At 36.8% G+C, this 26173-nt stretch overlaps 2 protein-coding genes across 3 annotated transcripts in view; one reads left to right on the forward strand and one right to left on the reverse strand.

The window, feature by feature from the left end:
* The first annotated feature begins 14542 nt into the window (after nt 1-14542).
* Nucleotides 14543-18311, forward strand: LOC121853627. The gene is made up of 2 exons (XM_042347888.1): nt 14543-15972; nt 16978-18311. Exons 1-2 carry the CDS (start codon nt 15109-15111, stop codon nt 17116-17118), a joined length of 1005 nt encoding a protein of 334 aa, XP_042203822.1. The 5' UTR covers nt 14543-15108; the 3' UTR covers nt 17119-18311.
* A 131-nt stretch (nt 18312-18442) lies between these two features.
* LOC121853626 overlaps nt 18443-26173 on the reverse strand; it is a 34823-nt gene continuing 27092 nt past the window's right edge. For both annotated transcript variants that reach the window (XM_042347886.1, XM_042347887.1), the window contains one exon: nt 18443-25870. In XM_042347886.1, coding sequence (XP_042203820.1) covers nt 25702-25870 — 169 coding nt within the window. In that variant the 3' untranslated portion in view covers nt 18443-25701. The remainder of the gene's footprint in view (nt 25871-26173) is intronic.

A 26173-nucleotide genomic window follows, 5' to 3' on the forward strand; every position in this document is an offset into this window, starting at 1 on the left:
CTAAAACAAATGAAATCAAGTTCACAAACACAAAAACCTACCTAACTACTGTAAATTAGCACCTAACTACTGTAATTTAGTACCTATCACATTAAGAAATGAATGAAATATAAACTTATTCCATTACCTTAAGGTACCATGGGTACCGAGAAACTGACGAAGAATAGAATACAGTACTGTACAGTACTTGTATTTGTGAATATTGGCAGAGCGAACAAAATTGACAGTACAGTACAATACTGTAGAATTAATATGCCTGCCCCTTGCTTTATGAAATCAGGAATATTGCCAGTTAATTATATTACAGTGCTCTATATTATTTTAGTTTGCAAAGTAAACTAAATTATTTTGAAGTAAGAAAAGTTTTTCAGTACTATTCTGTGCAGCATTATAATTTATTTGTTCAGTTATACAGTATACAGTACAGTACTGGGTAAATTTATAGTAGTTCACAAAACTGTTAGAAAGTCAAAACTGCTTTTCTAGTGTTTTTTATTGGTTCTAACCTTGATTTCCGTCAGAAATTGCCTGTTTTTTAGTCCCCCTCCCCCCCCCTCCCTACAAGGAGTACCAGGGTTTTAGGTGGGGGAGAGAAACAAGCATTTTCCGAAAAAAATCATGGACAAGTAAATACAAATCACACCAAAAAAAAAACACTAGGAAAACAAATAAACCTAACCTTTCTTGGGATGACCTGACCTGACCTAACCGAACCTAAATAAGTAAATTTACAGGTAATGATGCAAATTTCAGCAACCACAGAATTCTGGAAATTCACTTCACTCAATCAATAGAACTATTCTTCCTATGATCAAATTCTTACATTACACTTCCGTCACAAATTTATAATAAGGAAATTATTGAATTTTAAAAAATTAAATCAAAGCACCATTACTTTTATCCTCCACCACTGATTGGCTTGTTAGCCCCTACGCTGTTGCTCAAACTGTGTGTGTTCATACGTTCGCTGACCTCCCGCGCATGTGCTGGCCGCCAATAAAATGGGGGGGAAGCGGTAGCCAATCAAAGCCAATAAAAAATATCATTTTATTCAACCAATTAGTGTTTAATATTCGGCGTGGGTGGCAAGATTTAGGAAATATTGAATCGGTTACAACACGGAGCCATTGTGTGCTGGGTGCAATTTAGACTACAGTATTGGAAATTTATTGCATGAGTTCATTCGAAAAATTATGTTACTTTACATTTTCTGCGTAACCACGGTATCCTTCCAAGACAAGTTGACTCGGAGTAAGGCAAGAAATACTGTAAAGGCTATTTATATTATTGTGGAGGCTGACCACGCAACTGGGTCATTTACCAAGCATATTTCGCCCCCGGCTAGGGCTACCGGGGGTGGAGCCCCCAGGTTAGGTAAGGTTTAGTTTCGTTGTATTGTACAAACCACAAATCACTCATTTTGGCTCTCCCTCACCCAAAACCCTGAATTCCCGCACTTTTCCCCATTATTGTTTGAGGGAGGGAGAGTGACTAAATCACAAATGGGTGATTTCCAACAAAAATGAAGGTCAGATTTGAACTAATCGCATCAAAACCCATCAGAAAACCAAATTTTCTTCAAATTCCATGGTTGCTGTGATATCCACATTTAGTAATTTATAGTAGTGAAGGGAACACGCCGAGTGGGAGGTTGGGTAGGCAATAAACTGCCGTCAGCGGGTTGTCAACTACAGTATAGTCTCGATTTACGCGATTGGTCATTTAAGTGGAACCTGGCCACACCGGCAATTATTAGTTACGTGATACATTCCATCATTTACACGGGAAGCAGCGCGGGCAGGGTGCGCACTAGGTCGCCCTGTCAACAAAACATTACCGAGTTCTTCACCCGCCACCCACCATAGCCAGCCCAAGATAATGATAGTGAGGATATAGACTTTGAGGGGTTTGACAAAGAGGCCCTGCAAGCCTCTGTGGTGGATAGTGATACAATTGATACAAGTGATACAGGTGAGGGCCAATAATCTGCCCTCTGCCTCGGAACCAACCCCCCATCCCCGTGTGCCCAGCCATCTCTTCTACTAACATAAGTGTTAAAAAACCTAATATTATTGATATTTCTCTTAAATATTAATTGTGTGTGCGTACCATCATAAAATTAAGATGTTATTTTTACTACAACGTAGGTATTGTGTCAGAAAAAGGGTAGTCTGGGGGTCGGCCCAGTCTCTATTTCAATTAATCCCATCTGTTCTGTTATTTCGTTTAAGCGTTTCTCGTTTTACACAGACCTGCACGGGTTTAATTGACCACGTAAACCAAGACTATACTGTACTGTATACTGTAATGGCTGAAGATTAATGGAACTAAATTGAGAAAGATTTGGCAGGCACTATCTCCGGTAATGTAATAGAAGAAAATTTTCTTAAAATTAGACGTCTTTTTTTCGAGTATGATAATAGACTTGAGGAAGGAATGTTGTGCGAACTACCATAAAAATACCCAGTACTGCACGATAAGAACTTAACTTGGAATGGGGCTTAATATACACGTATAGTGCACCTGTATTGGTCAATTTTCATGGTTTCCCATTTGTACTTAAATATCATATTTTTGTGGTTTTATAAATTAAGGCTATTTATGGCATGATTTAATATACAGTAGTGTCTAATCACTAATCAATTATGACTTTTTCAACCCTGATTATATACTAGTTTTGAACATTTCCTCTAACAAATACTTTATGTAACCTAACCTAACCTAACAAACACTGGTAGTACCTGCTGTAAGCACCACCAGACCAACAACCCAAACAGTGAAATAAAGCATGGAAACAAAAATTCAAGATAATTATCAGCGTCAGTCTCACAGGTGACACTTGTTGTAAACTATTACATCAGCAATCTACCAAACACATTTTGTATCATCTTGGATATTTCCAATATAATATGTTGGCGAACTGGAAATGACGTTACAACTAATTAAAAAAGGTGTGCTATTGATTGTACTTTAGACTATGCGAGGATATTTGCAGGAATGCAATGCTAGATAATTTGTGAGAAACGCGATGTAGATGAAAAGTTGAAGGTAAAATATCACGGGGTTACACGGCAATGTCTTAAAAATATATGCAATTCCGTCGGAACTGGTTATTAGGACATTTAAATATTGGTTTTCTTTATTTCCTATTTTAATTTACATATATGGATTTTCAGACTATCTATTCATATTCATATATAACCAGTAGTTGGAACTTCCGGGGGTTAATTTATAGTATCACACTGGTCTTCATATCGATATTAAAAATAGGCTTTTCCTATGTATTTTAAAGTGTTTCAAACGAATTTGATATTCATTTCCACCAGAAATCATGTGTTTTGTTGATACCCCCCCCCCCCAACCAACAATCATAACGGAAAAAGTTGGATTTTCTTTTTAGAATAACAAATTATATTACCAACCAACCAAGAAAACCTAACCTAACCTGGAGCGATGAACACGGGGTCCAACAACCTCCGCCACAAGTAAACAAAATCATGGCGACACTTGTGCCTGAGCCAAAGTAATAATCTTGAAAAATTAATCTGTGCTATCCTTAACTTCCGGTGGAAATATCATAGTAGAAAAATGTCTTAGAATTGAGTAAGCATTACGAGATTCATATTTTTAATGCGGAAATAAAGATCAGTGTGATACTATATATTCACCCTCTCTGGATTAGTTTTCGGGTGCACATCCACACACGAAATGGTCCAATAACAATTTACATTACTAAAGAGTAACCCGAACCAAATCACGAATATTTGGTTTAAAAATATATATACTGTACTGTATATATCAATTACGGCTCGGAGGGCGCTTTTGGGATAAGTAACCTGAATGTTTATAAAAATAGCTAGCCATTTACCTTATATTTGGCAATCTAAATATAATCTATAACCTAACCGGAATTTATCGAGCCATGGATAATCAAAGAACATAATAGAGTAGTATAGCCATTGCTACAATCCATGGAACTCGACAATTAACACTGGGCTATATCTATGGAAACGATTCCACAAACTCCCGGTTGTGATAATTCCTTCCCTGAACTTAATAAATAATACATCTACTCTAAAATACAGTGTTAATCCTTTAATACTCCCAATACAAAACAATATGTATACAATTTTAGTGAAATAACGTACTGTTAGTGGAAATGGCGATCGAGAACACCAGTAACCCTCTCCAGATCTATGATGGCGCCTAACCAAATGCCATACTGACCAGCGAAGATCCGCCAGCCGTTGCCGAGGGTGCACCATGCATCGCTGTGCTCAGTGAAACCGCTCGTACGAAAAACTTCAAATTTCACAGATTTAATTGTTCACTTTGGCGCCAAAGTGCAAGAAGACATTGGTAACTAGTGTAATCTTTTATATTATTAAAACCTAGTCCAAGAAAGTCGAAGTAATGAAATATTTTGTCTAAATTTCTTGAGCTCAAAAACCAGCTTCCGGGTTCGTGAATCCTCGAGACCCCGATTTCTCCAGCAGACACAGTAACTACTAAAATGGGAAGTAAACAAGAACATTATAAGATTATAATTAAAATTCAAGCACAAGGGATTATTTTGTTTTGTTACGAGAATGTATTTGAAACAGGTAAGAGCTCGACCAATAAAAACATGCTTAAAATGTTGTTTATTTAGAGAACTTATTAATAACTCACACCGTAATATACGCTTAGGCGCGTATTACCACAATGTCGTTTTGATATTTTTAACGTTAAATTAATTTTAGTTAAACTAGTTCAATAACACATATTTACTGCCGAAGAATATTTATCACCTCATGAATACTTTGATAACTAATTTCCACTAGGTATAAGTTTGTTTATACTCTTCGTGTATTTGCATTATACCAACATAAATAATAAGGTATTTGTTTTATATTTAACCCTTTCACAGCGGGAGGTTACCCTAAGCTGAATAAAAGCGTCTGGTGGTAGCCAGAATAAAATAGCAAGTACGTGACACGCGGTGAAAGGGTTAAAGATACTTTGGGTTAATACAAATCCCTCTCTTTATTGTGAAAAAGTACATAGAGGCCTAATGTATAATACTGTATACAACACGCACACACACACACTATAAAACACTTATACTGTACTTAAATTATCACAGTAAGTAACAAGAATGAATAATCTTTGTAAAGGTAATGACGTTGGGTGCAAAATTAATAACTTTTACCCAGTTTATGAAACATCGGCCACGCGAAATCCTGGCGTAGTTATTCATCTTGGTAAAATACCCTAAAAAGCTCGTTGACACTTGCCAATAAAATGCATGAACCTGACTCCTTTCTGTTTAGCATTGCATTCTCTTTAATTTGCTTTCATTTTCTGCTTTTTCTTCACCATTTTCTAAACAATTCTTTGTTTTCTCGTTTCCTTCGTTTCTTTCCTTCATTATCACTGTTATAGTCACCTTATCGTCATCGCCATCTTTCATTCCATCTTTATCATAACCATTTTCCTGCTTCGTCTCAGCCTTACCTTTTCATTTTCCTTTCACCATCATCTTCACCATCTTTTTTATTCTTCTCAGTTTTCTTCACTATCCATCATCATCATCTTCACTCCTTCCTCCTTGGTGTCATATTCACTATCTCATCATCACCATCTTCACTCTCCTTCTCTGTCGCCTTCACTATCACGCTCACCATCGTCATCACCATTAAGTCACTTTAGATGTTGACACTTATGAACTCAGTGTCATGACAGGGGGAGAAGTCGAACCCACGACACAGCGCTGGCAGGTTAGGATGCGGACATCTGTGGGTGGTAATGAGTAATGGTGAATGGAAAGATAATGGGGGTAATAGGGTGAATGGGAAGGTATGAGTAAAAATGGAGGTACAGTACTTCAGATAATGGGTGAATGAGGAAATGATTAAGTAAACAGATAATAGGTAAGTAGTGAATGGAGAGATAATGGATAAAATGGATGTGAGACTAATATTAGGGTGAAAAAAATGTGTGTATGGGAGGACTCACCTGTAGGCGGAGAAGCCAGGGCAGGGCAGTCCAGCTGAACCTCGATGGAACTGGGCTGACCGCTTCACAACCAAAACCTGCAATACACAATAATGACAATGATTTAATCCATTGTGGACGATGATTTATCTCTTTGAAGACTATACTCTAACCCTTTGAAAATTATGATTCAATCCTTTGATGGCGAGTTCACACCATCAATTACACAGTACTGTAAAAGTAACTTTCCCAAGCAAAACCTAATATCAATCCGCCGGAAACCGCGCTTGTCATCCCCTACCAAAATTGCTTAAGTCAAGGCCTCCAAACTCTAAAATTATTGAGGTTAGCTTAACATCCTACAGCTTGAGCAAGGATTTGTTATTTTACATTTTCACACCCAAATTTACATCAAAGGCAAGATTAAAATTTGACAGAGGCGGAAAGATATCTAAGTCACCTCTCTCAACCTTGAACTTTCAGAAGGCGACAAAAAAAAGCAACCTAAGCGCCCAGCAACAAACTGATCCGATTGACAGAACCACCTCCCAATTTTTAGGCCTTAAACTCGTTATCAAACATAATTTCAGGCCTGGAATGTTAAAAAATGTAAGAGGAGCTTCTTATGTTGATTTTAACAATGACCGACCAGATACCAACGACAGAGATGGTATTTAACCCTAATATATAAAGTAAGGGGGAACTCCCACCACTTTTTTTCACCACTCACCCGGTCGACGGGTTTCTCAACATCCCCACCCTCTACTGACGTCAGCTGAGCGACAGGCACGGCGCTGCTCACCACCACACACCTGCAGGAACAAACAAAACACTATTACCAATGGAAAAAGTATTACAAGAATCTTTTTATCAGTGGTGTATATGAGTGAAAGTTGTGTATTTTTCCAAATAAAATTTATATGCTGAATAGTGGCTATAATTGGTATTGGCTATTGACACTGCACATAGCTAGTGATGCTATTGCAGGTACTCATGGTTAGTGACGCTATTACTGTACATATACTCAGGGTTAGTGACGCTAATATATATACCCGGGGCTGTTATTGTACACATCTAGGCCTACCCAATGCATGTCCAGTTGTCTCTGGTACTTTAAATTTATCTCTTAGGCATAGAAGGAAGCCAGTGAGATGTTTATATCATTTAAAGTATATATTACAGCGGAACACGTCTTTACTTAACAGTCAAATGTAAATTTATAATTTATAATGCAATTAAACATTAACCACATGTAAAATGAGGCCAATGATATTTTCCCATTAAGATAATGCTAAGATAAGTAATCAAGTTCACCCTGACCATGAAATAGGTACATCGTTGAAAAAAAATCTATAATTAGATATTCTGTCAACTGTTATCATTTCTTTCCTGTTGATCGTACGTTTGGAACGCTATCGTGTGGGAAAGCTTATCGTAAACGTGTTTTGACTTCCTGAAGGCAACTGGATACAAATTGACTTGCAAGTTATTTTTATCATTGTCAACCTTGTCTACTATACCATGAACCAATGTCAACTTATATAACGATTTTACTGAATAAATATATATCCACCATTCTACCTACGTATTCAGCAACTATTATATTATGAAAAATATATAAACTACAAAATTAATTACAGTATATCAAAACGAAATACAGGTAAATTCAATATCCCTATAGATTAGAGGGTAAAATTTCCCAATGCCTGAAAATCAACAAAATCAACCACTGGAACACAATACTCACAAGCCAATGCAGAAGCAAACAATCTTCACGTTCATGGTGTAAGTTCACTTCACGAGGAAAACTGAGAACTGGTAAGTTAGCGTTGTAGGAGCTAGACTTCGACTGGTGCAGGAAGCTTCGACCACCTCGTTATATATGCACACCCGCAGCCTCCACGACGCAATGCTGTGACGCAAGTTTGACGTCACCGGGTTGTGTGTGAGGGCTGGTCACTGTCCCGTATTCAACTGTCACTCTCTTCTTTTTCCTTACCATTCCTTATCGTCTTAATCCTCTGTTTGTTCCTACCTCATCTATTTAATCTTTCTATATTCTTTTTACAGTACGTATTATTTCTTCATTTATTAATATTTATATTTCGTTTAATCTGTTCCTCGTCTTTGTCATCTCTATAGACTTGAAGATCGTGGGAGAGTTCAGAGGAGAGGAGAGTGGATCAACGTTCTCCCTCACCCTGAGAGTTTATTGCACTAACGCCAACAGTGTCATGTAACCCTAACGTTTTATCTTTTCATTTTCACACTAACCAACACTTGAAACTTATATATTAAATTATAATAAAAAATATAAATTGTTAGCTTTTTGTTATGTTTATTGATGAAAATGTTTGACTCAATTACATTACACTCACTCTGATCCTCTGAAGACGAAAATGCTGTATATCATTTTCATCTATAAATAACTAATAAATATTAGGAGTTTATAATTGATGTCATTATCATTTATTATGTTTCGATTGTTATTTCATGTATTGGAAACATAAACAATAACGTAAGAGTAATAGTTCATTGTGGACACCAGTACAATGAACTCCGGTCCAACACCGAGGTTCTGGAACGTACCAAGGACAGTTTTTGGTCCGGCGCTGAGGCAACAAAAACTCGATTCTTGTAGGCCTAGACCAAACTGACAGACTACCAACCTACTGCAGGAGGAAGGAAGCATGAGACCCATAAGAAGATGAGGCGTTGCATGGAATATTAACATACAAATACCACCTGTTGTTTCGTGCACTTAGGGATAACGATAACGGGCCACACAGTAAGTCGTACGTGGTGTTTGCCAGGTAAATTTACCTCTCACTCAACACACACAAGGCTAGGCCATGCGGAGATGCGAAGATGCGCAGTTTACGAGCGAATGTAAAGCATTTCCCTAACCAATCAAGGTCTAATCTATCCTATCTTAAAATGACCTGATCTAATCTAGCCAAAATTATCTTACCTAACCTGACTTTACCTAGCCCTAACTATTTATCCTAACCAAAACACCCAGCATAGTCAAAACAACTAAATAACATAACCTAGCCAAAATAGCCTAACCTAACCACATAAAAATCAAGTCAAAATAGCCTAATCTAGCCAAATCACCTACCCCAACCAAAATAATCTAACCCATTCAAAATGACTTTACCAAAACACAACAATATCAGCTGGCTTGGTATTCTGTCTTGATTTAATTATTTCTTAAAGATACAGTAAGTCGTGTTCAGGAGTATTAATAAGACTAATCGGGGTGTCGTAATACAAGTAAACCGTGTGTGTGTGTGTGTGTAAGTTCATTGAGTCAATCAGTCAGTCAGGATAGGCGTTCATAGGCTATAGCTGAAAGGTCGTGTTGGCTACGCACAAATTTGGAAGTCGAACTGGGATCATAATTATTGAACTAGATAATAATTACAAATCGTGCCGCTTTTCATTTCGATTATTAGGTCCTTAATTTCTCAATGTACTTAACTGAAACGTATTTCTTATAGATTATCAGACAAGGCTAACTAAACATGCTTCCTTCTTTATCAACCATGTCAGGGGTATAAAAATCACACGAGGAAATGCACCCCCCCATTTTTTTTACTGTTGTGTAAATCTACATCATATTATTCGCTATTTCTACTATTCCTGAAATCCATAAATATAGGCCATTGCCACAGCACAGGGCAGTTAAGCCAATGAAAATGTCCAAATTTTCCCCGGAAGGAGGTGAAGGTGTACACTACAGGAAGGTAGTGTAGCATACGTCCTCCTCAAACGTCAATGAAATATATCCTGGTATTTCCCTAGCCTTTCCGTCATTCAGTTTGTAATTGATTGATGCCATGAATTATTCTTTTGTTTTATTGTTTAATGATAATAATGGCACGGAAATTCACTTCATCAAGACAACATTCTCAGAGTTAGCGAGTATGGCCGTCCACTGTAAACGTTTTCACGTTATTTATACAGTATTACGTCTCCACACTTCGTAAACTCAACTTGACCTACATTATTTTGTTGCGGCTTCATACGTATAACAAATATTATTCCTGGTGCTTGTGTTGTTTCGATGTGTTTTATTGTTTGTTCAGCTGTTTTGTAGATTATAGAACGTATTAATCATTTCGTTTATTTCCCGCCAAAAGATTTGACTAACGACGAGAAACCAACCAAACGATCTACGTAAAAATAAAAATACTATTTGTTCTGTCAATTGAAAGGCTGAGATAAGATTCGTAAAAGAGGTTACCACTCATGTCAATTATATTAATTTTAATAAGATAATTGTGATACCAGCATAAATAATTCCAAGAGTTTATTATTTTATATCTCCAAAACTTATGACAGAAATCAGTTGGCAATCGTTAACTTCTATGATTTTAATTCATTAATTATATCATCTACATGCTCTGTTGGTTGCGGAGGGATGAATATTTCCCAAACATATATACAGTTTTCTACACATTTAAAGGTCAATTCAAGGGTTCAAAATTGACATGACACCTGTTTTGGGGGGGGCCTATGAACACATTATAAACGTCTTTACACACACACACTCGCGCGTCTTTCGTAATGTACTTTGTTAGGTATTCCAGTCCACGAAGTTTAATAATAATCTTCTTTCTCTCTTGTATACTAACTTTCATAAAAAAATAAATACACTTCAGTCTATTCAGAATCACATCACGTCCAGAATCTTTTGTTGTGTAAATTCATCGTGTATGCACCTCCCCCCTCTCACCTGCACGTACCCAGCGACTCCCTCAAGCAAAGGCCAACAATACCCAAATGCAAACGTTTCAGTACCACTAGTCGAGCCCATGGCGGTTCGTGGGTCGAAAGGTTCATTGATAAGTAGGTTAGTTAGTCAGATGTTCAACTCCCGAACCTAACCTAACCAAAACCAAACATAACCATAACTAACCTATGTTAACCTAACCTAATCTTACCCAACCTTAACCACCCTTTTCTAATCTAATCAAATTAACTTACCTTAACCTAACCTGTTTTTATTTTAAAAGGCAACTATTCTCAAAGCCACGCATTGTATCCTAGCAACCTCCATGGCATGCCTAGTCACTGGCAAACTCAAGCCTAGCAATCATCACATCATGGTTAAGTAAGCATTATCCCTAACTTAACACTCATCAAGGTTGGTAAATATTATCCCTAACTTAACGCTAATCAAGGTTAAAATCTATCATCCCTGACTTAACTCTTATCATATTAATGATCACGATGACACATTCTAGCCACTACAACGTGTCGAACTTCTACCGTCGAAGGAGGGAGGAAGGGTTAGGGCGGCTGCAGCCTTCAATTCTTTCCTACAATGGCCTGGCCCAACTTTCACCCACGCACTTCGTATAGCACTAATTTATGGGACTTGTTGGCCGCTGTGGTAGCTAGGTAAGGGGAGGGGGGAACGGTGGTGGTTAGGGTCGGATTAATTTGTTTTGCATTTCATTAAGACACGATAAAAATTTTCTGTTTGTTGACCATCCGTAATATTTTATTTTTATTTATTTTATTTTGCTGTCGACTATAAAATTTGCTCATATATATATATATATATATATATATATATATATATATATATATATATATATATATATATATATATATATATATCATGTAGATCCACAATGAAAACGTGGATAAGATAAATCTTTAGTGGGTCCCTTATTTTTGACCTGACCTGACTAGTCACGTCACCCCCCTTCTCTTAAGCTCCTCTACGTGTGTGTTGGTGTGAGGATTAGTGGATGACATCATTATGACCTGACCTCATGTTTTTAAGGTCACCCTGTATATCTAAGCCTCTCTCTGTCCATGTAATCCAGTTGCCTCTGGAGATGTCTTGACGAAAGCTAAGGTGCTCCGTTGTTTCCCTTTTCCAGTGTGATTTTATCAAGATATATATATATATATATATATATATATATATATATATATATATATATATATATATATATATATATATATATATATCATGTAGATCCATGATTGGGGGAATTTAAAAATACCCGCCAGTTTAATGTTTCTATATTAAACTAAATAAGTTTTTAATGTAATTATCTACAGCCAATTACAATGCAACACCAGTACAATTAACAAATGTATATGGTAAAATATAAAATAAACTACACACACGCACACAGAAGAATCATACAATGCCTTACTTTAGTGAATTAGGAAGTCTGACCACATCAGTGAAGGGCCTATAAATAATAAAAACAAAAAGAGTTACGTTTAATAACATGTAGTCAAGTCACGCCAAGATAATTTACTTTCAGTTGGCTGGCGAGGCCATATCTGCTTGTCTAGACTCTCCTATAGCTTTAGTGAATTGAAGACCTTGGGCATTGGTGCACCTAAATAAATAAGGTTACAACAATAATGACAAAGTACAGGTGATATACGAACCTGATCTTGATACAGTACTAACAGACCTGCGGGTGAATGAGCTATGCGTTGACCCGATAGAGAGAGTTGAGAAGTGTAAAACAGAAATTTGGAAAAAGGAAAGTTGAAAAACGGGGATAAAATTATGAAAATTAAGAATATGAAGAGAAAATTTAAAATACAAGACAGAAAATAGAAAGAATATAAAATAAAACGGTAGAAAATAAGAACGGGAGTAATTAGAAAGGATAAAGAAAAATACTGAACTGACAAAACAATATACTGTAGAAGATGGGAAATGGGTCACGGACAACGATAAAGACTATTGATGACACCTAGGAGTCAGGCCTTATCTTGTGTACGTGGAGGAGGGAAGGTAGGGTGAAGGAGAGAGACGGTGTTGGAGGGTAGGGAGAGGGAGATAGGGGGGGATTGAGGTCAGGGAAGGATGGGGTGGGGTTTTAGGGAGAGAAGGTAGGGTGTTGGGGGTGAGGGAGGGGGGAGAAGATGGGAAGTATTTTAACAAGATAAAAAAGAGGGGAGAGGTGTATTAGTGAGTGGGGGAGAGGGAGAAAGGACCAGGGAGAGAGACAGGAAGAAAGGGCCCGAGAAAGATAGAGAAACAATTAAGAGAGGACCAAGGTGCATCTCCCACTGCCCGTCTATCAGCTGAATCTATAAACACGAACGCGTCCTCATAGCCTAGTCCCAGTTACATGTTGATCACGAACAATAACAAGGTACACATATTAATGTTTGCTTATAAGTAATAACAGAAGCGAAGGTACTGTAAAAGATATACCGATATTCTACTGTTAGTAAATATATAATACTGAAATAGCACCAGGCTACTTGTTCAGCGCCTCAGCCTATAGTGACCCGGAGAGGGAATATTTACTACATAAACTGCCCTCACTTGAGCTCGACTTATGAGTGAGCGTGCATATAAATAAAGATAAACCAATACTTTGAAAATTAATGATAAAAAAGTAGGGCGGTAAAACACAATACCTCGTCACAGTTTAGGGAAAATTTACCACATTTTCCGTGAACAATTATGTACAGTACCCCCCAATACGGCACATGAAGGTTGATACAAAATACCTGCAGGAGATACGCTAGACAATCGACCTAAATATAACGATAAAGATAAGATTTACAGGAAGTCATCGAAAAAAAATTACTCACTCTCTTACTGAATAAAGTTAAACTATAATTTGGTTTCATTTATTCCTCAAGAGTAAATTTCACTATACCCCCTAGAGTGCCTAGACAGGTCAGCCTGAACGGGAAAATACCTGGTACCACGGGACTCTGCCCATCCTGAAGTCAAGACGAGTAGAGATAAGGTCAGCACAGACCGGGAAATACCAGTAAATGAGGTTATGGTGGTCAGCTAAGGTGGTGTACACAAAGGGGAGCTTCCGGACGGCCCAATAAAGCACGCGGACTGAGGTGTTGATTATATATATATATATATATATATATATATATATATATATATATATATATATATATATATATATATATATATATATATATATATATATGCTGATAACCACAAGGAAAGAAGAAAATCACTGTAGGTGCACGTGATCTAGGTATATGCTGATACTGTAGGTCAGTGAGCCATAGTACTGTTATTGCCAGGCAGACAGACACAGCAGGAGGAATAGGTAGGCGGCGGCAGGTGTGTGGGGCGGGCCTGCCACCTCACGTGGCGCCGTTATCCCCAGGCAGTACGACACGTCACCCCACAAACACCGCGTACGATATTAAACGCATTTTACCACTACGCCTCAACTCATTCATAAAATAAACAAGAATGTCTTAAATTTGTGGGACTGGTTTTACAATAAATGGACTATTGATGCCAGTAGCAATTGTAATTTTGAACATATTTCAATAATTTAATGGACAGCATTGCCAACCCATTAGCGTTTCCAAGATATCAATCAAATACATACTACACGTTCATTATATATTTTCTCATAACACTAAAACGAACGCAAATACCATAAACTGTACGTAGAATGTATCAAAAAGAACACTTTATGAGTGTAAGAAATTATTCAGTAAGGAGGAATTGAATACGGGTTCAGTTGTAAACATTGACGCACGACGCCCAGTACCCACCCCAGCAGGTCAGTTCCCGAGGTACTCTGCGCCCAGTCAAGTAACGTTTATTGTGATCTGATTCATAGTGACTTACAGTTCACAATGTTCAGTTTACTTAATTATTGTTAACTTTTGCGTGATTCTACAGCGTGTATTTTAGTCAATGCTAACTCCATGCTGTGTAAATTTAGTCTGGGTGATTGCTAAGTAAATACTGTATACTGTAGTTAAAAGTTAACTTTTATGTGACTGTACTACATAAATTTAATCGTGTTGTTTAATGTGACTGTTCCGTAGTGCAACTGAAGGCCGGCTTTTGTTATTAGTTTTCGTAAGTTAAATCAAGATGAGTGTTTCTTAAGTGTGACTTTATTCCTTAAGTTTATTAACAATTAACTATTACCGTGGTTTTTTTTTATTAGGTCAGTTCAGGGTAGCACAAGTCATTTAGACATTTTACCTAATTCATTAAAATTTGCAGTGAAGAGACTCGGGACAAATGGAATCTACACTTCCTTAATTACTACTGGATAACTAAACACAATCACAAACTCCACTGAAAACACTTACCAGGGTTGGCCAGCACCGTCTGAGGAATTGTGTAACATTATGGGTAAATGCAGAGACCAGACGACCCATCTACTAGCAGTCTATTTGAGTCTCCTCGCCCTCGGAGTGTTGATGGAGCTTGGGTTCCCTCTCGATTCTCCTTTCACCTCCCACTCACAAGATTCTCGGCAAAACTTCATGCCTCTACGAGCTCTTAGGGAAAAGACATCTGTGGAAGGGGACGTCGATATTAATAAGTGGAGGATGGCGGCTGTTAGATTAGTAATTCAGAGCGTCAGTGAACCTAATGTTGACGTCATGAACTTTTCGTCACTGACTGGGTCCGATGGTCCTAGTGTCTTAAATGCCGCCAACCTTACAGAGGAAGATAATATACGCGTATATGATGATACAAATGCCAGAGAGTTCGTCAGTGACAGCAACGTGTTGGTTAATGAAGAAAAACGTCACCCTAATATAATTACTCATAAAGTGAAGTTTTCTACTGAGTTTAACGCCTTTGATGAATTAACTAATCTATTGACGACTTCCAAGACACACTGCCTTGCGGTACACTCACTCCCGTGGCCAACAGACTACCAGGATGGCGCCAGGTACCGCTGTTCTGTCCACACCTTCAGTGACTGTCACCGTAGATATTCCGGGAACAAGTTGAAAAAGTTCGACAAGCTGTGTCCACGACACACACGCCCTGGTTATGAAGTAAACCCCGTCAGTATGAACCCCACGAGTGGCGGCGAAGGAAAAAAAAAGCTCCATAAGATCACCATAGACGCTCACTACACCTTCCTCGAAGACCTGAAGGGTTTGAAGCCTTCCCAGCGGCTAAGACTGGACACCAAATTCGACCTGGCGGGACTCAATTCTCTCCACAAATACGAGATCACCAAGAGACTCTTACAGGTGAGACCAGTGTCGTCCGCAATTATTATCATTGGAGTTCGTGTCGAGTGTGGCTGCGACAATTACTAATTGAGGAAATTGTCAAGAGAAAGTTTCGGGATATAATTTGTTGTAAACCTTAAGCCCAGTATTTACCGTGACCTGTTAGCTTTTAAGGAACCCCCAGTGAACCTAGATGTTCTAGTCAAGGAGCGACTTCCTATTATTACAGGATGAGATAGTTTTCAGTAAGATTACCTTAATGCTCTAGCGTCAGGCCTCGAGACGTCATAGGATTGGCCATTAATTTCCTCCAGCACGATTCACGTTTTACTCTTCATTCCAACGATAAGTTTTGGCACGTCTTTGTGAATACAGTTTATGTAAATCAGACATTCTAGTATTTATGTCATAGCCTATTTGCCTCCACATACGTTGGATTGTGTCTTAAGTGTTTATATACTTCGCAGTCAGTCTCTCTTGTCAATATCTTTTCCAAATTTCAGGTTCATTACTTCCACCATGATAGATTTAACAACAAAGAAAAATTGAAATAGTTTCTCATTGCTGCCTCCAACCTGCGAAGCCTACACACTGAGGTCACCCTGCTACCTGTACCTTGTTGTTCTTATACTGTAGTGTACTATACTGTACTAGTAAGTGAATCAGCAGCTTATCAGTTTTTTGCCTTGCCTTGTTGCTTGCTTGTCAACATCAACTAAGATGTTGTTCCTGGTTCAGCAGCTCCCGGAACCCCAGGCAGGGCAGCAACAGGGGTTAATCGCACTTTCTGAAGGTATGACTCAGACTCACGGAAAGCGACCAAGTCTCACATTTTTCATACGGGCTCAACAATAATGGTCCTGTCCACTGCCTAGTCCAATAATTTTACTGATACTGTATTTAATTACATTTCCTGGAGTTTAAAGGTTTATGAATATGAATACTGTAATGTACTGTAATGGCATAAATGATAAATCACACTTCTCTTCTGATAATCTGATTTCGTGACCTTCCTCTCCACAGATGCTGCGGTGGACACTGACACACCGGGGTTACCAGCTGGTACGATCATCAGCTGACAGCGATGACTTGTTTCAGTACCTACATCAGGAGGACCTTCAGCCCCCTTTACACGTCCTCACACTCTGGCACCGTCGCTCATAAGGAGAATGGGAAGGACTGGGAACACAGAGGGAGATAACAGAATGAAGTTGAAGACAATGGTGAGGACGAGGAAAAGATCATGAACAACACAGTGATAATGCAAACTTAGTGAGACAATGACGATAAAAATTACAAGACAGAAAATACCTATAATAAATACGGGCTCTGGCAAAATGAAACTAAAACATAAATTAAAGAAAAAGTTTAAACCTTCTTTAAGATATGAAATCTACTCTTTACGTAACAAGATACATGAAGGATCATAATTACAGTACTGTACTACTACACTAATTTGCTACTGTGATAGTGACTGATCTCTTACTAACATGTATCATAATTCTATCCCATCACGTAGGAATAATTTAAATAAGGCAATAATGTTAATCTACACTCAGGCTACACACCTAGTCACAAGTACTCAATATTGACTTAAGATAGCATTACATGTACCAGTGCTATCTTAACTGGCAATTTAAAAGATAATGTCTTGCTAAAAAGTTTCAAAATCTGAATACAATTGGATTTTCCTTAAACTTAAATACAGAGATGTACAGTTCAAGGAAGACAAACCAAATTAAGATTGACATAAAATATATCCTTGAGAATAATGAGAGGTGAATGGGATGTTGAGAAAGAGTAATACAGTACTGTGTCAAAGTTTAAAAGGGATGTGGAAGTAAAAGAAGTGTGGCCGAGAATTGACCAGGATTTTGTTAAGGTGGAAGGGGCACGTTGAGAGAATGTAAAGTGAAAGGTTAATTGGAGGAAGATAGAATAATAGGGTAAAGGATGCAATAGATGTGAGAGGGAATGACATTCAAGTAGCAGCAGTGTATGTGAATAACAAAACAATGAACTCTTTACTTAGGTAATTTTGAACAACTACTGCAAACTTATAGTCCTTAACATATTCCAACTTTCAATGAGAACCAATTCTTGTTCTAACACACTAACATATGCTTTACATTACATTACATTTATCACAAACATTTTCAATATTGTACATCCCACATAACATTCCCAATATCTCGCATTTTTCTCTCCAGAACCAGAAACTGCCCCCTCTTCCCAATATTTTTTCTCTTATACCTCTTCATGGATTCACACATCTCTTCTCAACCCACCCCATTCTTTCTCTAATATAATCTGTTTACACAAAAATTCTCTCTAACTGACTCTTTACCAAACATTTTTCCAGATAATACAGATAACATTTAGTCCTCATTAATTCCTTCCCTTCTCTAAATACTTATTACTCATCCCTCCTCCTCACTCTTGCAAGTCCTGAAAAGTTCAAGGTAGCCCATTCTCTTGAAACAAAACACTTCTTCTTTCCTTTTATTTGGTGTCATATGTTTACAAATATACATTCACAAAAGATCATAAGTTATTTGTATATGTACAAAACTTTACAATGAATAAACACTATTGAAGTTCATTAGAGCAGTATCATTCCTGAAGATCCTCTGAACTTCCAGTTTCACTGACACATTTATTTCACAATAAAATTAAAAATTTTACTAGCTAAATAAATGATTACCTGTTAGCATTTCCAGGTTGGTTGAATGAGTTCTGAAGCTTTACATTACGATGAATCATTTTGTCAAGTGACTCAAATCTTAATGATTGATTGGATGCCATTGTTTCATTTAGTTAAATATTACCCTTTATAACTATGGAACCAATCAGTATTGAAGATTGATTTCACGATGATAATTATTTATCCAAAAGTAATGCTTTTAAATTTTGGCCTTAGTTATGATGTGGTATGACTATCATGAACTGGAATGGAGAGATATGAAAAGTTGCTTTGTAGTTTGGAAAAAAAAGGTAAGCAAAAAGCCCAGATACTTCATGTGGTGTTACTTTACTCACATTGAAGAAATTCCCTAAGATACCAACTAGCTCCTCACTGAACTGTCAGATTCTTGATTTATGTCAAGTTATTATTGTTCTATTGCAACTGTATTGGCACTGACTGACATTTCATAGATACTTGTTTTTAGCTTACCTTTACAGTGGTATAAAAGAATCTAGACTATTCTTAAATATAATGATATGAGGCAAAATTAAATTGACATGAATACCTTGTACCATTGTTGTAAGCCTGCGTAACACCAGGATCAAACTTCATATGAACAGTAAGTGATGACACCGCCACCTTACCACATCAGAAGAGTTTCTCATGAACAGTAAAGATACATAATTGAAAAGACTTTTAAGACCCTCAAGAAGCTAAAAGGGAAACTGGCAAAATCCTCTAACCTTCCAGTACATCCTTGAGGGTCGTTTATAAAGCCCATTGTTTTAATACAAGGTGAAATGTACGTCAACACTTCAGCTATAACTACTGCACAAGATACTCTGCGTGTGGGCAAGTCAGTTACATAAAACCTTAATGTAAATTGCAGTAATCCCAATCAATTCCTATAAAAAAAAAGTTACTGTGGCTCCTGGCTAGTCTAATAACTAGTTGTGAGTGCTTAGGCATATGGTCCATCTGCTGGGATTAAAAACATTTACAGGGAACTTGAACTGACATCCATTTCAGTATCAGTTTTGATGTATTAAATTTTAATTTCATTCCCTTGAATTTAAATCCAAACAAATTTTCTGAAGGCAGAAGGTAGAAACTCAACTAATTTATGGTGTACAGATACAACTGCATCTTTCCTGCACTTATACATAACACATCACAAGTTCTGAACCCATTACAATCACCTAAATCCATTAACCAAGTCTGTGTTCCAGCAGCTTAAGTCTTTCACATTTGCACTTTAGTACCACAGTGGCAACCAGTTCACGTATTACAGTATGTACGTAAAAAAAATTCCTTTTTCTCACTATAAAATTAAAGATGTGACGATAATGTGCCCGGCATTGTCTGGGTGTTGGTGTGCTTGTTGACATTATCTTTTAAGCATAACAAATTTGGTAGGGATGATCCACTAAGAAAAATCTCATAAGAGCTGAATTTAAGTGGTGTGTGACCTTTAATGACCTTTCTAATGACCATAACTGGGAAACGTCACAGTACAGTAATGATGAAAGATATTTTTAGTATTATACAACTTATTACTATAATTATTTCACTTATTCATACATGGAATGAAGGATTCCAATCTCAACTTCAGTCTTTTAAAAAATACAGTATATAATTTTCAAAAAGCTTAAATTATAGCCTTCATCATCTCTATACTTTTAATAGTTAGATTGGGCAGCATTAATGAATTCTTCTACATGTTGGTTTGGTTACCACATAAGTAGGGGTTACTATTTGCTTGTTCAGAAAAGTAAGATTAAGTTAAGAGGAGGAGAGCTGCCTCCAAGCACAAGCAGGTAAGAAGTAAATCTGAAGTGAGAGAACAGAAGCTACTGTACAGTAAAAAGATACAAAAACAAGTGATTTATTGGCAATTTGTTGAGAAATGGACTTAATCACAAAACTTAACAAAGTTGACGATGCTGTTACTGTAAACAGCAAAAGAGCTGTGCCTGTCTCCATTTTTGGATGGGATGGTTGGGGCACAGTTTTTTTTAACATTGCGACCTAATCTCTTCAAAAGGTGAATCACAGCTCAAAAATTTTCACACCAAGATGCTCCCTAGATCGTTCCTACTTCTTTTGCTCGAAAGATTTATATAGAACCTGGTCACTCCATCAAGGTCACGTAAGTGTATTGACCGCTAATACATTCCCTCAAAGTTTTATCAACATTTCAATTATGTCTGTTTACAGATGATGAAGGCCCCATTATTGTTGTATCATCTCATCACCTCAGTGACAAAAATGAGATACCTGTATATAATTGGTATTACTGAGAGGACAATAAGAGACTGAAAAGGCAGAGGCCAATGTAGAGTAAAAAGTAATCAAGAAAAAATGAATGAGATATCCTTTGACTTCTCCCGTGTTAGTCATAGTGATAACAATAATGCCAAAGGTCTACTGTCTACACCAAATCATACCTACTTGATATAATTTTTTCTACTTTTTTTTTTCAAAGAACTAGTTGTGAGGTAGTACAGTACAGTACAATATTCTAAATCACCCGGGACAGCTAACAATATAACTACATCCTCTGCAGTGCTGGCTAATTCCATTGCAAGATGATGAAAAAAGTACCAACTACTAAAATAAAGGAAATAAATATTCTAAAATTAAGCTGTGTTAACTTACTTTACTATCACGTACTAGTCATGTCACATCTTCAGGTATCATGAGCCACAGTAAAGCAATTCACTATCTTGTAATCTCATGGAGGAGAAGTCTGCCTGTGTTCATAATGGTGGTATCCAAAGGTGATATCTCTTACTCCTGTTTGATTCCATCTGAGTTCTGTCCTTGAGATAAATTGGAATATATAATTTATCTTTTCTTCTCTGCAAGTGTCAAAATGAAGACACATGCCAGTGATGTATCTTTACCAATCTTGGCCAAGCAGCATACACACAGTACTGAAGATGTAAATGCTTTTTGCACAACCATGTGACGAGTTTCAACCTTCTGCCCATCAACACTAAAATATATGTATTCTAGGAAAGCTGGTGTTGGCACTAACAGGCATGAATTCCAAAACTAGCTGTAAAGAAAATAAAGAAAAGACTTTCTTTTCAACATAGTTTATTACAACAGTGAAGGTGTAGTTCTGACGTCAGACACTACGGCAGTCAAAACTAAAACACAGCCACGTTCCATGCTGCCTTATGACAACACCTACATAGCTGATGCTACCAGCCTTCTGTGAATACTGCATTATGGTACTGTATCTCCTAAATTTCAGCTGGAAAAAAATCAGGTACTAGAGACTGACTGTTGAGGGAAGTCATAGAGCTTCCTGTTATCACATTTCATAATTGCCCTCACCTTGGCCACAAGAACTGTAACAATTTCATGTGTGACAAAGAAAACTACTATTGGATAAGAGCAAACATTACTCCTTTATACTGTCCAGTTCATTATGAAGTGTGGACTTTGGTATTTCCTCCATAGAAACCAAGACAGCAATTACAATAGAAAAAGTACAACGTAGCAACAAAACTTACCAGAAACTTTGTAAGAACTCCCTTATCTATATAGTATCTTATGTACTTTCTTACATATCTTGGTGGAAGAGAAAACCCTGACATGGTTAATGTTTTTCCAATTACCAATTTAAGGAGCAAAGTTGATGATGAATTTTTTAGATGATAATAGAGGTGGTATACAGTAATAGAGTTTGGTCAATCTATAACATCAAGGACTGGCAATGCCACGTCTCAGCTGGAAACTCTTTGCCCATCTGAAAGGAGAACAACAAAACATTTTTCTGCCACATTTCTACAAGGTGAAAAGAGGATTGAAAGTCTGGAAAAGGTAGTAGATTCACATCAAGGAAGCAAGAGAAGATTTAGAACTGACGGACGGCAGCTACTGATGTAATAAAACACAATACTGTACTTCAGGCAGTTTGGGCATTGAGGGTAAGAATGTAAGATATAGAGTATAGCCAAGCATATGAAGGTGAAGAGGAAGATCAGAGGCAAGTCAGTGGGTAAATATATGACAATTTTCATGAAGATCAGCAGTAGTGAAAGGATTCGTGGAAGATTCTACATCACCCGTCCTACTGTTTGTAAATGGCTAAAGATGAAATTAAGGAGACAATAGTATACAATCTTCAACACTATCCAGTGTACAGGTATAACAAAAAAAGTTCATGTGTTCAGACTTTCCAACGAAGACTCCATTCTCATACAAAGTCCAGCTATGACTCAGCTTCCATATATTCATATTTGTACTGTGTTTGAAGTGATTGAGGAAGTTTTTTTTTTTAAATTGCTGTCTACTTTGAATACAGGAATTGACAAATATCACATGGATGGAAAGTTCTACAATTCAAAATAGTTTTCAGAAGTATTGAGCATTTCTGTTAACAGCCCAACCACTATACGCTTCACTCATGATAATTACATATTCAAAAAGTTTACACAATTATAACAAGTCATTTTCCATCTACAAGCACCACACTGATAATAGTATCAACTGTTTCCACACTACACACACTTGTTTTCTATCCTAACAACAATTTCACACTGCATCTTACGTACAATGGTAAATGCATAATTATCCTTGACATTTCTGCTGATAACCAATTCAATACCTATTACGTCATCATCATCAACTGTGTATTTCCACAAGGATATGCATTGTGGAATAACATTTTATAAACGCCCCTTCTACATAAGTGTTAGGTCGATCACAGGACACAAGAAACATAAGGAAAATAATGGAAGAGAGAGGTGCTTTAAGTGTAGTTTGTAAGATGATGAGATAAGAATAGAAATACAAATACCCAAACTATCTACATCTTAGTCTTTAACGATTGATCTTACAGCAACAAGAAAACATTCACTGATAAACTCAACTAACTGATTTGACTACAACTTAAGTGAAGCAGTTAGCGCTTTTTCACTACGATATAATGATGTGATAAAATAATGACAAATGCCTTGCCAAATTTACACAAAGAGGAAAATAGAAGAAAAATAAAATAAATAAAACCAAACTAAGAACATTTTAATTGAGAGAATATTATATTATTCATGAAAGTTCAATGTGGGAATATGAACCCATGGCACTTTTATACGACACGATCAAGTGACTTTAGCCCAAGACGATTGACAACCCTTTCCAGTTTGCATGTTGGTCTGGTTATTCGGAAATAAATCAATCGCTACATGCTTTTACTACTGTGTACAGAGAAATAAACAGAATACCTCCACTAATAAATGCAAAATAAATAATGTGCATGTGTGTAATTCTCTAGGCCACGTTCACATCTACTTGTCATAATTCACAGTCCATATTCTCCTCCAGTGACTTGGATTATTAACTCTCTTTATCTGTTCACTGTTATTCATTTCTCAACTTTCATCTTCCCCTTCTGTCTGAACTCTTACTCTTGCAAGCACTCTTTTGTCTTACAGAACATACACCTCAAACAAGCAAGGAGGCAGATATCCCTTAGCATATATTGTGGATGATGTCAGCTCTTCAACAACAAATAAATTAAATATAAACGAGATAAAGGAGTTCTTACTGTTGAGAAGAAATATTATAACGACCAGACTGAGTAAAGCCACCAATACAGTATTAAGAAGATTTCAGATGATAATATATGTACACATTACAAGGTCATGGGTCCCTGATGCTAAAGGCATAGATAAGTTAATGAACAGAAAACTCATTGAAAATAATCTGCAAAATGAGGAACTTGCCTTCAATATAAAATGGCACTTGCATAGTATTCTGGGAAAGTTTACCTCTATATCATCACCATAAATACATTCCACAGAAATACTCAATATTGTCCAGAATAAACTTCTTATCCCCATCCTGCTGGAAGGCAACAGTCCAGCCTGGATACAAGTCTTTGCCAGCCAATTAAATACCATCACTACTAGTTGTCATTTCTACATCCAAATAATGTAGAATCAACTAGTTCTATCTAACAATACCAATACAGCATTACATTTTAGTGTTGACAACTGAAAGCAAACTTCAGATTAACTAATTTAAGACAAGATGAATTCACCTGTTAAGCACTCGCATATGAGTTTTGCTAAGAATGAGCCCTAAGAGATTCCTCAGTTAGTTCTGCTTACTTCCAGAATGCTTCAAGTGTTCAATCATTTTATTTGTACAGCAAGTACATCATTTACTAAAAGAAAAAAGAAGAGAATTTTTTTTAATATAATCTGCCCATACTGAAGATGACTGATGTTGGTTAAGAGTGAGATTCTTCAGACCAATAACATGGATGAATTTAACTTATTCTCAGGGTTTACACAACTTTCTTATTTCACTTCTTTCATTAACTATACCATTAAATACAAATTCCACCACAAGTGGACTTCACTCTCATCTGTACAAACTAACATTTGCTCTTTGAAATGTTCACTGCTTGGTAATAAATTATTAAAGTCAATAATACAAAAAATAACAGGTGCCACATTTCTGTATTGTCAATAACTGAAACACCACTTACCAGAAGTCTCAGCACCTTATACTTTGGTTGCTATGGTGTTTCTTTTTAACCTTTCAATCTCGTTTAACTTCAAACACTTCTCACTTTAGATTAACTATCACAATACCCAACGAGTGGGATACGAGAATACTCTTGAGTCTTGTCACCTCAATGCTCCTTTCGAAACTTTTCCTTTGGTCTTAATACACTTGTAATGTTGAATGCTATGAAGTACAGCAGCCGTCTCCATCCAATGGCTGCCTACATATTTTCCTCTTATCACCAATCCCATTAACACTACAGTATGGTGAAACCTCATTAATTCTTTTCTAAATACAGTACTACCCATTAACGTTTATTAACACATTAATAACCGGATTATTTCCCAGTTCTTCCATCTTTGTTTAATAATTTCTTATCGATTAAACAAAATTTTTACAATATACGATTCATGAACAATGCCTTTAGTGTTTGTGAAAATAATGTATCCTTTACACTGGGTATATATATATATATTCATATTTTTATTAATGAGGTTTATTCATGACAATCTTCACTACAAGCCTTCTAACCATCAAGTTGTCCGAATACGCTTAGCCTGAGACTGGCTAAGGGTGTTATGTCGCTGGAAAATGTACTTTATCTGCGAGAGATATGTGATAAGGTCTGTCGCAAAGATGAGAGGTACAATGTCTGGAGCGACTGCGCTTCCCCACGCACTCATCAATGTGTTAACTTGGTGCCTGGAAAGGAAGGTTGAACATTACAAACAAATCTTAAATAAGAACTAAAGTGTGAAATATTTAATTCTAGTGCTGAAAAATAGTTAACAGTGACAGTAATGAATAAACCCAACATAGATTCACAATTTTGAATACCAACAATGTCCATGAAATTAAATTCCTAGTAATGTTCTAAGTCTCACAAGGGGTCACATCTGTAAATAATGAGATAGATTTTGCTTTTATAAATATAAGTACCATGAAAAATTCAGTTGTAAAGTTATGTTTGTAATTACTGAACAGAGATCAATGGCAGGACATGTT

This window comes from Homarus americanus, unplaced genomic scaffold (genome assembly GCF_018991925.1).
Source record: "Homarus americanus isolate GMGI-L3 unplaced genomic scaffold, GMGI_Hamer_2.0 scaffold4896, whole genome shotgun sequence".
NCBI classification, from domain to species: Eukaryota; Metazoa; Arthropoda; class Malacostraca; order Decapoda; family Nephropidae; genus Homarus; species Homarus americanus.